General features: G+C 33.0%; 1 protein-coding gene across 1 annotated transcript in view; it reads left to right on the forward strand.

The window, feature by feature from the left end:
- LOC129231607 (protein phosphatase 1 regulatory subunit 12A-like) overlaps positions 1–13489 on the forward strand; it is a 209579-nt gene that overhangs the window by 192417 nt on the left and 3673 nt on the right. Inside the window, exon 18 of the mRNA XM_054865972.1 lies at positions 12258–12410. Within this exon, the coding sequence (XP_054721947.1) occupies positions 12258–12410 (153 nt within the window). The remainder of the gene's footprint in view (positions 1–12257; positions 12411–13489) is intronic.

Genomic DNA, 13489 nt, shown 5'->3' on the forward strand with positions numbered 1-13489 from the left:
AAAATTGTATATGTTAGTATTTATTTGTTTAATGTTTATTTTAAAAGTTGAGCTTCGTTGGAAAAATATCCTTTCTTGAGAGAGAGAGAGTTCGGGTTTTTCTTTTTTTGAAATTGTGCCTTGCCAATATTGTTGCTGAATTGTCATATAATTTATTAAATTGTTGACTGACGAGGAAAAATTAACTTTAATAGGTAAAAATCTTTTTTTTTTTTTTCTCATTATTTAATACATAGAAACACATGTGCTTCGCGGAAAATTTGTTTCTGTTCAGATTTTCGTTTTCGCTGTTTTAACATACGGTACCAGGCTGCCAGCTACCTTTTATATGTTTATTTTTTCAGTCTTAATTTTAGTTATTTAATTATTGAATTTACGTTTTTTGTGGGAGTGCACCAAATTCTAAACGAATGAACTCTAAATTGTTCAAATATTTCTTTGTAATATTTTGTATTTTTCCATTCAGAACACAATCAGGTTTTTGTTTTTTTCAATGGCTAACACATGTTTGCAATTTTGATTTAAAATACAAAGCATGAAGTACGCTTGTAGAGACATTAAAAATATCTGCATTTATGTGTGTACATATATAGGTATGTTATACATTATAGTGGTTGGATTTTGCTTTAAAATAAATTCAGAATATCGGGAATACGTTTCGTGGGCCCTGAAATTCCAGAAGTTTTTTTCTGGAAAGCCTGAAAATCTCAGGGAATTTGAGTTTTTTTAAAGAGTGGCGACTCTGTAAGGAGTTAAGCGTTTCAAGAGATTATTTGTTGTGGTAAGAAACATGTTCATGATCAGAAAGAATTCATTTCGCAATCTAGATTTCTTAAACGAGGATGCACGTTTGAGATCCTGTTTTATAGTGGACCCATTTTTCCATCGTCAGTTTAGTGAAGGGTCTGTTTTTGCTGTAGAGTATTTTGTAAATTTATGAAAAATTTCTGCCTATTACAATTTTCCAAATTTTAGCTTTGATTTTTATTTTATTTGTTTTTTTAACAATAGCTGGGGATGTTTTTTTTTTTCTTTAATACACTTTAGCTGGCTACACAAAAAAAAGTGATCATGAGGTACATTAAAAAATTTTGTTTGAAGGGAAAGTACATACATAGACAAGCATTTATTGCCCGGTCTGCCAGGGTGGGTAAGGGACTGGGCAGGGGTGGCGGGTGGTCAAAGAATGCAAATTTTCTGCATGAAAACTGCAGGTTTCATTGAAAAAACTGCACTGTTTTTAAAGATGATCTTCAATTCTTTAAAATGTCTTCAGAATTCATTAAGCTTTCTGCAGATGTAAATCTGCAGACTTTTTGAAGAAAACGGCATATTTGCCTTTTTCTGATTAAAACTAGGCCTTTTCGCACGAAAGAAAATGGATGCTGATATGATTACATTAGTTGCATTGATGTATTTGCACACATATATTTTAATTACAATTATTGTCATGAGGTAAATGTATTTACATGTATGTGGGCCATAACATAACGCGTGTTACAACACAACACATGTATGTAAAACAGACCCACATACGTGTAAATACATTTATCTCATGACATATTTGCAATTTTAATAGTACATGTATGTAAGTACATCAGTGAAACAAATGTACTGTCCACCTCAGTGAAGTTGAACTTTGACCTTGAGGAAGTCCATTTCTTTGAAGGGAGAGTTGGGCTACCATTACAACCCTTTTATTGGCGAGAAAATCCTGCATCACTCGCTACTTCTTACCTGAATAGTAATATTGTTTACCAAATGGGCAATAACACTGCCAACTAAATCCGCAAATTCTTAAGCCGTTTTTCCTCACCCCTATTTCAACTAATGGAATCATTTAATCGGTCGGGCAATGGAACTCAACTTGCCAGAGGTGGACAATAATCGTATCAGCATTACATTTTGTTTCGTGTGATAAAGCGTAGTTTTAATCAGAAGAAGGCAAATGTGCCGAGTTTCTTCAAAAAATCTTCTGATTTACATCTGTGGAAATCTTAAAGAAGTCTGAAGATATTTGAAAGATTTGAGGTAGTTACCTTTAAAAAAAAGTGCAGTTTTTAAACTGAAACATGCGGTTTTTCTGAAGAAAATTTGCGATCTTTGACTACCTGCCACCTCGCCCGGTCCCTTACCCACCCTGGCAGACCAGGCGTTAAATGCTTGTCTATGTATGTACTTTCCCTTCAAACAAAAATTTTTAATGTAACTTATGATCACTTTTTTTGTGTAGCCAGCTCTTGGTCTATAAATTCTTTCAGATGAGTAGAAATTCGTCAAACAAACCTTTTTTCATTTATTATATTTCTGAAAACTTGACCTTTAGCTTAACCGTTTAAAAAAAAAAATCGGTGGAAAAATGGTGAAATTATGACACTTTTTGTGGGAGCCACGTCCCTTTGTTTACTAAAAAATGCATATAAAATGCATGTATAAAAATGCATAAAATGTTATGATTTTTAATACTGATACCATTTCAAACAAATCATAAGACCTTATTTATGGTGAATTTGTATTGAAAATTGAATTGTTTATTTAATTATGAAATTTTGCAGAAGTAAAACCAAAAAATGTTGATTTTCTCAAAAACCTAATTTGTGACATAATTACAAAATTCAAACTATTCCAGTGTAATTAATTATTATTTAAATTTGCTGAATATTTTATGCCAAGTACTTAAAAGGTTTGTTAACATTGTGTTGGGAAAGAGTTTTCTGTTTGGTTAGAGTTTTGTGGAATATATGTGCTGTATTTTATTGCAATATGGACATATTTTACTGAAGATGTCTAGTTTTTGACTTTTTGTCCATTTTTTTATCTTTACCATAACATTTCAAAAAAGTACTTCCAACATTCTATTTTCGGTTGTTTTTGCGTATCATACAGGGCCGATCCTAGGGTGTCGGCCGCCCGTGTGCAAAGACTTAATGTGCCGCCCCTCAAGAGTAATTTGCATATTTTGACTAATCTTTAACGCTCATATAAATCTTTCTTCAAATTTCTATACCAAGTTCTAATTTAAAAAAAAAAAAAAGAAAAAAGAAAGCAGAAGAATGATGAACTTATAAGAAGGAACAAAAGTTTTATAATAAGAAACTCCTTAGGTACAATTTATATCTTTTAAGAAAGTAATAGATACCAAAATTTACTCGTCGCAAAAACGCATTTTGTAGTCTGTCTTCGGTGACATCAGATGAAGGATGGAGGAGGGAGATTGCTCCGAGAAAATTATCGAAATTGGCGTATGAAAAATAGTTTTAGTTCATCTTTGGTTGTGTTCGGTTGCAAGGACAAAAGAGTTGTGTATATTCAAGGTGCATGGAGAAATTTTTGAAATTGGCTTCAAATATCGCAATTTTAGGAACGTTTTCAAGACTTCGGGGAAAGTAATGTTGGAGCTCTTTCCTAAATTTCTTTTAGAATTGAAATCAATTCGAAGCTATTTTTGGTGAGCGTATCTTAGGAAGAATCGCACTCTTCCCGTAAATTTTCCGAAACTGAAGTTTTAAACACTCAATTTTGGGTTACCTTTGTCGACGTTGCTAAAGGGAGGGAGATTCAATCGTCTCCAATCGAAAGTTTTCGAAATTGAAGTTTAAAACTCATATTTGGGCTGTCTTTGCTTACGGTAGGGGATCTGGCGGCCTTCCTCCGGGTGTTTCTCGACACTATTGTTTCAAAAACCCATTGTTGGCTATATTTGAAAACGATAGGGGTAACGTGAAAATGTTCTGAACTGAAATATTTTTCGGAACTGAAATCCATTATGGGCTATTTTTGGGAAGGAAGAGTTTTGGGGCTCCCAAACGAATATTTCTAAAAGCGCAATTATATACTATCTTTGAAGACGTTAACGAAACTGGGAAACTTCGGTGGATCTTTCAGATATTTTTCGATATTAATATCTAAAAAATACAACTATTGACTTTTGTCCACCTCACCTCGACCATTGATGGGTATGCCCTAGCGCTGTGAAAAGTTACATAAGCCAGGCAGTTCTAATCCGGAATTTCGTAGATATTGAAGTCCCAAAATCATATTTTAGGCATTGTTTGAGAACAATGAGACTAAGAGCGGGGGGGGGGGGGGGGGGGTTCAGTGTGTCCTCACGAACTGTTTTTTGAAACTGAAGTCAATTTCAGGCTAGTTTAGGTAGGAAGGGTTCTGTGACTCCACGGAACCGTCTGAAAACGAGAATTTCGAGGTGTATAGTGATAGGGTTGGAGAAAAGGTTGATCCGGGGTTCTTCTCTAAAAGTTCTTGAGACTGATGTTTGAAAAACGCAATTTTAGTTTGTTTTTCAGTACGTTAAGTGAGAGGGGGTGGGATTAGAGGTCTCTCTAAAGACGCAAATTGAGACTGTCTTTGATAGTAATGTTTGGGAATGGATTTCGGCGCCCTCCATTGCAAAAATTTCGAAAAAGAAATCCGAAAAATGTCATTAAGCAATTTTTGATGATATTAGGAAAAGCTGCCCTCTGAAAACACATTTTGGACATTAGAGCCCACATTTTTAGGCTATGTTTGATTAAGTTAAGGTGGAAGGGGTGAATCAGAGAGTTAATTGGGTCCTTTAGATCGGTGGTTCAACCAGCGAAAGTTTCCGAAATTTAAGTCCTAGAAACGCAATTTTAAACATTCTTTAGTCTCGTCAAGGAGGTCATGGCATTCTTTTGGATCTTCGTTTAGTAGCTACATTTAAATTTACTTCCCGGTGCAAGAGCCCTGTCCTGCTACCTGATCAGAAACCGGGCAGTTCATTCGGGATCTTAATTAGAAAAAAATACCGTAAAGGGGGAAAATTACAAAATTTTTGTTCGTCATTCAAATATGTTTGACGCCCAGGAGAGTCGCAATTTTCCACTTTCTCTCCACGCATCCACGATTATTGAACACAGAATTTGTTGTTTGAAATGCTTGCGAGAGTATCTAATCAGTATGGCTTCTTTTTTTAACAAATAAAATATGTCTTCATTGTTTAGGTCTATAAAAGTTTGGGGGGGGGTAAACATTAGTGGCCGCCCTCGGTGCTCCTTTTAAAAGGCACCCTTTCATGCTTTAGGAGGGGGGCCATTTCCCTCATTTCTCCTCCCCTGTATCCATGCCTGATTGACGGTTCTGTCACAAATTTTGCAACCAAATGAAGCATGTGTAATGAGTAGATATTAATGGACATTGAACCAACACAATGTTCCCTAACAATCTATTTTTCTTAAACTATGCTATGCTGTCGGGAAATCGGCACTTACTTTGATAATAGAACATTTAAAATTCAGCATATTGATTCGATTTATTATAAGTTATCTTGTGAGAAATTCTTGAGGAATTTTGCTTGATTATAAGAATTATATGATGCGGCCCGCGGCCGCCCATTGCTTTGGCCGCCCTTGTGCGGTGCACACCCTGCACACCTGCTAGGATCTGCCCTGGTATCATATTTAGCTAGTACAGTAAAACCTGTAAAGTTGACCACCTGTCTATGTTGACCGCTTTTGTCAATAACGGAATTAGTCCTATCTTGTATAATAAAGGAAAACCTCTGTAACTTGACCACCTTTCTATCTTGACCACCTGTCTATCTTAACCACTAATGTACCCCAAATTTGGTTTGGAGTACTGTAAAAAACCCTTTGTAAGTTGACCACTTGGTTTATTTTTTAAAACTTAATTTAGCAAATTATTTTCTTTTATTATTTTTTTTATAGCTTTCCAAAAATATTTTTGATGCCAGACCACCTTTTTACCAACTAAATAAAACAGCAGCATAACTAAACCTCCTTGTAAGTTTAACCATATTGGAAAACTACTAAGAATCCTTTTATTCTCCAAACTTGTTCTTCTTTTGTTGTTCTATTTGAAATTACCTTTTGTACTCTCTGTTCAATGAAAACATGTGTCGGTAGAAAAGTACAAAGTATTTTTTTCCAGTTGCAATATTTTGTGGCAACACTGGAATTATGCTAGAGTAAAAGTTACTTGCATTGCAGTATTTCTGGTGCTAGGGATTAAGAAATAGGACATTTTCATTTTCAACTACCTTTTAGAACTATTAGAGTCCAGCTTCTTGCTCTTTGTGTCATAGTTTTACATAAAATAGCTTCAAAAAGAAAGTTAGTTGAACTTGAGATTGATAAAAGGTATGAAATATTAAAATTAATTGAAAAGGGAGAAATCCAGAGAAAATTAGCTGACACATATGGAATTTCCAAAACTAGTGTCTAATAAGTGTGCCAAACTTCAGTAAGGAGTTATTTTGTTGAAAAGTAGATGGTGCAAGAAATGACAAAAAAAAAAAAAAAAAAAAAACATTACCCCCTTTATAAGTTGACTACCTGTCTAAGTTGACCGCCAAAGTACTGCACCGCAAGTGGTCAACTTACACAGGTTTCACTGTATTTTTAAATTTTGATGAAATTTTATACGCTAGGAAAAAAAGCGTTTTAAAAACAAAATTTAAATTTTGGAAACTTTTAAATTTTGAAATAATTTAATGAAATTTCATATTTGAGTTGGTATTAGCATCATATAACTATGCTGAAAATGTAAAAGAAATTCATTGAAAATTACTAAAAAAAATTGATAGCCCATTATCGCCCTTAATTACAGAATGTATCTATTTTTTGCTTGTTTAAATCAGTTGAGTAAGATTTTGAAACAATGGCGGATATCGGCCAGATAAGCTTATGAAGTGCATCAGAGGTTGGTTATCGTGGTATAAAGCTCTCAAAGGAGCCGGGTGCAAAGAAGCTCTTGTACATATTCAAAATAAAAAATATTAGTTCTAGTATGCGATTATTATGCTTCATCTCTATTGATTCAAGTGTACATCTTTAAGTTAATTATTTAAATTTGTTATTTTCTAAAAATAATGTGGTCAAGGTAACTTCTTTTGTTTTTTCTAGAAATCCACATGTTGATTTTTGGTAACTTTGGGAAAAGAATTTTAAGCGATTTTTAAATCTTGAAATTCATGATAGTTTTAAATAATTATCCACATAGTTATGGTCCGAGAGTCAGCGACATTTTTTTGTCAGTCATTTACTCAAAATTATTCTTTTAACGTGTAAAAGAAGGCGGTGCCATAGCTGGGTAAAGTAGCGGTTTAAGTGCAAACATGTGAAAAAAAGAAGAAAATTTAATTATTTACTCTCGCCTGAAAATTTGTCAGTAAATAATTGAAGTAAAATTAAAACAAAAAACAAAAGTCAGCTGGCTGTATCGTGGTGGACTATGCATCATCTGGCCACATGAACTTGTATTTTATTTATTTATTTTTTTATCATTTCCTCTTGCTCGGGAACTTAGGAGATGATAAGTTATTAGTTAATTTTATATTTAAAAAAAAGTCTGTCAACTGGCTGTGTTCCTGTGGAAAGGTCTTCAGCTGACGTAGTGAAACTTTCTGTACGGAGCACCATTTTGATCATTTTTACTGCGCCAGCTGACAACCTTTCCACCAATGTAGAGTCAGCTGACATATTTTTAAAATAAAAGCAACTTATATACTAACTAGCTTAATACCCGGCGTTGCCCGGGTGCTTCTCAATGCAATATATCTTTTAGATAATTAAATGGAGGAATTCTATCTAAATGACAGTAAAAACCTGCATTCACACCACTCTAGGCTCAAATTTTCAAGACTGTAAATAGCACAGAAAGTTGAGCATTTGCAGAAAAAATAGCATCAAGTAAAAACGAAAAAGCATGAGGCATGTTATCGGGGTTATGTCAACAATGTTCTTTGGTTCTGTCGTGTCCACTGGCACGTTTTCTGCGGTTGAAACAGACGGGCGGTACATTCAATGTCTTAATGCAGAGACAAATGATTGTCTTGCATATCTTGTGGGACAACCTTTTACGTGCTTCGAATACGAAAACCGTTGTGCTGTGTTTGTAGGTTTTGTATACCTCAAGACATTAAAGCATGTGGTAGTACTCTTCACATACATTTTATTCTGGAAAAAAAAATCATGGAATGTCTTCCTAGAAAGAGTCGTAAGTAAAATTCAATGGCTTTTATCAGTTATAAATATATGCAAAATATGACACCGTTACAATATTTTCAGATATAAAAATCATCCTTAATAGCCCAAAAGCTAAACAGATAGTCCACTGTACAGAAAATAAAGAATCCGGTCATTGTTATTAATAGTCGTTAACGTTTCGTTTCACGGATTTTCTGGCGTTGTTTTTACTTTCACGGTTTCACGTGTTAGGTAGACTCATTTTATAAGTTTTTGTAAGTGTTCAGGTATGCAAGCACATTCCATTGAAAACTGTCACTTAGTATAAATAATTTTACAAAATGTGTCTGTTTGCCCTTTCCGTGTAGATTTAGTAGCATGCCATGTAGTAAAATTGGATTTTCGTAAGTTGCATAAAAAGACGTACGTCAACAGCATTTTATTTTCTTATATTTATGTCAAATTTCTATTTTCCTAGGCGAAAATGACAGTTAGACATTAATATTGGTGTCTTGCAACGATTCAAAATTTCTCTTGATTAAAATTTTATTTCCAATTTTTAAAACCTCACACTTTTGCCGTAAATGTTGTACATGATAACTCAAACTGATGCAGGTAGTAAGAGCACTTATTTAAGTTTGCTGCTCTAAAGTATTCCTTTGAGAATATCGAAATTTTAATTTACATAGACACAGTCGTAATGAGGGGTAGGAATGGTTCCACTGAAAAATAGTTACCATAGATATAGTTACAGTTATTATTTTAAGTTACATTAAGCATTAAAAATGGAGTACGTGAACACGAACTTATGGAACGAACTATATAAAACCCATCAATTGAACTGCCTTATAAAAAAATAGGCGTACACATTTTGGTCACTATCTGCGTATTTTTTTAAGAGTTATTTGCAGGTCATGAAATTAAAAGAAAGAAAAAAAACCGTCTTGTTTCTACTTACAACTGTATACTAGACATTTTTTTGTTTATGTTTTACAAAAGCTTGTTGCACATTCTGTTCCCCATATCCGCAGCTTCAAAAGGAAGGAAATGTATTTCCACGTTTAGAAACGTAATCCAAACACTAAAAAGTTTAATTATTCAAAATGTTTTTTTAATTTGTAAATTTAACTCAAATCTTGCTCCTAAAATACAATTCTTAGTCCCCGTTCCAGCATCAAAATGAAATACATTTTTGAGTGAACCCAACCTTAAGCATGCAACATAAAGCTATCTATATGGGAAATAGGTAATTTTCACATGCTTTTAAAGTACTTGATCGCCTGCCCTTCTGACTTATTGATCGTGATACAGAACTTAAGTCTTACTGGAGATTTTAATTTCTCGAAGTTTAAAGAATGATGTATTGCGATTAGTGGTTATACGTGAGATACAAACTGTTTCACCTTATCCCTCCACTCTGAACAGAGTTGCTTTTGTAACACTGATACGTATCCATTTTTATCTTACACCATTTTTTCAATGACGGTTGAATTACTTAGTGGTAGTTACAAACACTAATATTTTTCGATTGTTTACAATAAAAGTTATCGAACTGAGAGTCTTGGAATTGGAAATGGAGCTTTGCTCAACTAATTTCACGATGAAGACTAAAAAGAAAAAACTTTATAATGTGGTGTAATATTTCATCATGCCCATTTCAGTAGCAATCTCTTAGTGTCAAAAGTTGCATCATACCCGCTAACTGGTTTAAAATTATTGCTAGTCAGCGAAGATGCTCCATCAGGTGTACTATTGCTTCGAGCGTTAAAGTAACATAAAATTTTATACGATTAAGAAATTTGTTTACATAAAAATGGAGACAGTTTATGCATTTTAAAAGTTTAAATTTAAATTAATATTTCTTTGCATTTTTTCAAACTTTAAACTTTTGCCCTTCCAAAACTTTTAATTCCGCCGTATTACATTTCCGTGTGGTTTCGGGTCTAAAGGTGCACAGTCTTTTATTTCACCACACATTAGCAATCCTAGTATGGTAGTTTATGTACATGTAATGAACCCCATGACTATCCCCCTCCCCCTTGAAAGATAAATTCAATCTTCACTACTATGCACAAAAATTATTATTTTGCAATCCATTAACCCTATTAGTACTTTTACCCCTTTTTCTTTGATAACCTGGAGAGATTTCGGTAAAACTTAGGTGAACCGAATTAGGTAATCATGGAATAGTATAAATAACCTATACATATTGATTTGTTTAAGGATAATACAATATTAAATTAAATTTCCGTTGCAAGGATGTCGTTTTAATATAAGTTTAGTACTCTAAAGCTAAAACTGTTGAAGATTTACTTCGATAATTGAATGCATTTTTAATACCTATCTCATTTTGTTATTTTCTGTGCTGCTTATGCAGAAAATACAGATCAAAATTTCGTTTATTGTTACGGTATTATTACTTGAAAACTTATTAGCAAAATGCGCAAGCAAATTGATGAAGAACCGACGGTGTTTCAATGCATCCCTATGTCTTTTCTGGGTGCAATTTAAGAACTACTGAAAAACAGCATTTCTTTTTCGTTCGGCTTTCTTTCCAAACATGCTTTAAGCTTGTCGCTAATCGACATTATCGGCCATGGTTAAGGATACTTTTTGTGTTGATTGCATTTAAAATTTCTCCTGGTGGTTATATGTTGCTAACCATTTTCATTTGCTTTGAACCAAGGTTCACAAATTTAACGATTACAGTTAAACTTTGAAAAAACTTCATCTAGGGTAGTTTTTTACGGGCTTTTCATGTAGACATAATTCATAACTATACAAAAAGTTCGATCGTGCCGAAAAGAGCAATTTTATGACTCAAAATATGAAATTAGACCTCTTTGGGTGTTTTTAAAATTCCAAAAACCCGCCTATATGAATTCTTGAGCAACAATTCACCTTTGTGCCAAATTTGGAAGAAATCCGACGAAAACTGTGGATTTGTATAAGGAACATACACACATACCCACAAACATACATTCATTTTTATATATATAGATATCTCTGAAGTTTATAAGTAAGAGGAAATGATTTTAATAATAACTCAACAATAAATGGCGATTTTGAACTTGAAATAATGACTAAAATTCACAATATATTACGTTTTGCACAAGATTCTATTCATTTAAGAATAATTTATAAAATTTAATACACTGTTTACATTAACAATAAATTAAAACTTTCAAATATTATTTCATTATTTTTAGTCATTATTTCGGGTTCAAAATTGCCATACATTGTTAAATTTTTTCAAATCACATCTTCTTGCTTGTGAACTCTGACTTCTGAGACATTAGTTTATAAGTTACTTTCATTCAAAACGAGCTGATGTGTGCATCACATGACTTCCTTTTACACCAATTTAATGATAATAGTATCTTGGAGTAAGCAAAGAAACACTTTAAATATTTTCACCCCAAAGTTGACCACGAACCGATGAAAAAAAGCGTTTTACAGAGATTGATTTTCCCAATATCGACAATTTTAACACAATTTAATGGATAACTCTCTGAATATTGCCAAATTGAAACGAAATTCAAAAAAAAAAATATTTCGACAAATTTGTCATGTCACCAACTTGGTGATATTTCCCCAAGTTGGCACCAAAAGCTTGGCGATACATCGCCAAGTATGCGCCAACATATAACACCACTTGAGTTTGCATTGGTATTAGCACTGTTTTCCCCCCAAAAAGGTGTAAAAGTCCCCTTTTTGAACATTGGACTATTTTAAAATTGAGTTTCTTGAAATAATGAATCAACAAGTGAAGGTTTTACCCAGCATAAAACTGTATCAATATTTTAACATTGATCAAAAGTTTATTTAAAAAGATTTTTCAAATGGATGTAGTAAAAAAAAATTCAACACATATTTCCAAGTGGTGCAGATCATCTTAAATGGAAAATGATTGTCGTTCAAAAAAAAAATAAATAAATAAATAAAAAAAAAAAAGGCAACAAAATGTGGTGCACCATTCTGGAGATAAGCAGTTTGAAAATTTTGTCGAAACTCGCAAGTGAAAAATGGCGCTCAAGTTGCCATTTTTGTTTGGCTGTATTTTGGGCCAGAAATTTTTTTATCCAGAAGCTAAAGTATTCTTGTTACTTACTTTTTTTCTGTATTTTAACATACGTTAAATTCAAAAACTTCTCAGACTATGAAGGTAACTCCCCCCCCCCCCTCCCAGTGGATTAACTATTCCTGTGGGTTATGCAAACATTTGTATTTCATGTAAAAGTTGTGAGTACATTAAATTATATAAATTTAATAATGAAATCTGTCTTTTTATAGAGTCAAGGAGAAAGAGCACGGCATCGATATGGGTCATCAACATCAATTCCAGACACGGCATCCGACACATCTTCTAGAAGTGAAACTCCATCGAGGTTTAGCTCAGTCAGTTCTAAAAGTAGCTATGTTGAAGATGATAAAGATTATAAAAAGGTGATATATATTTATTTATTTTTTCTTTTCAGCAATATTTTATTTTACTTATAAAAGAGTTTTGTTCATCTACACAAATGATTCAAGCATCGTCATTTATTTTCTAAAATGCATTACTTCAAGAAAAATCCGCCTTCTAGATGACTTTGTAAGAGCACTTAAAAGTTCATCCTTTTGTTGAGTTTGTGAAATGTGTTTCTTACACTAATTGTTTCAAACGAGAAACAAACCTTGATGCAAAAATAAACTCGTGAAATCAGTGCAAGATCAAAAATCTGATCATGTTGTCTCAAATCCTGGTGGACTGTGACCCTTATATTCCTCACAAAGCAAGTTAAATTTTTGTAATAAATAAAATACTTATAAAGACCTGGATTAATGGATTATCTTCAATTTTTATTTGGAGAATGTTTACATAACATTTCTTTTGTATGTATCCTTTAGTTGTGCAGTTGCAGTGAAGAATATCATTTATACCTTATGATTGTTTTTTTTTTTTTTTTTTTTGTTTGTTTTTCCTTCTGTCTTCTAAACATTCCCAGGTTTATTCAATTTATAGTTGTTCAAACAGCAACCCGAAAACAATATAAGAAGGGGAATACAAGTTTTCAAGGATTTGCAATGAAGCATCTAGTATGTTAAAGTTATCAGATGTGATTAAAAGAGTTGTTTTCTCAAAGAATTATTTCAATTTTTGTTCAGAATATTTGCAAGACTGATCTTGAATAGTACTTTTGTAAATTATGGGAGAAGCTTGAAAGTATACAACATACAGTACTCCTAGTAACGGACACTCAAAAAATGAACTAAAATTTTCAAGTGGTTGAATTTGCTGCTTTTATTTTTGCATTTGCGCATGCTAGCGATATCATGTAACCACTAATTATTCTAAAAACAACTTTAAATAAGAATTAATGTTTTGCTATCTAAATAATGAGCAAACATTATGATTCAATGTTAACCATGGCCGTTTTGGAAAATTTGGTCTACAGTATGCCTGGCTTGTCACTTTTGGCTAAGTCCTGATCAGTAAGGGATTCAACTTAAAATCATTAGCTAAATAAGTAAAAGTAGAAGAA

This window comes from Uloborus diversus, chromosome 10 (assembly GCF_026930045.1).
Source record: "Uloborus diversus isolate 005 chromosome 10, Udiv.v.3.1, whole genome shotgun sequence".
Lineage (NCBI taxonomy): Eukaryota > Metazoa > Arthropoda > Arachnida > Araneae > Uloboridae > Uloborus > Uloborus diversus.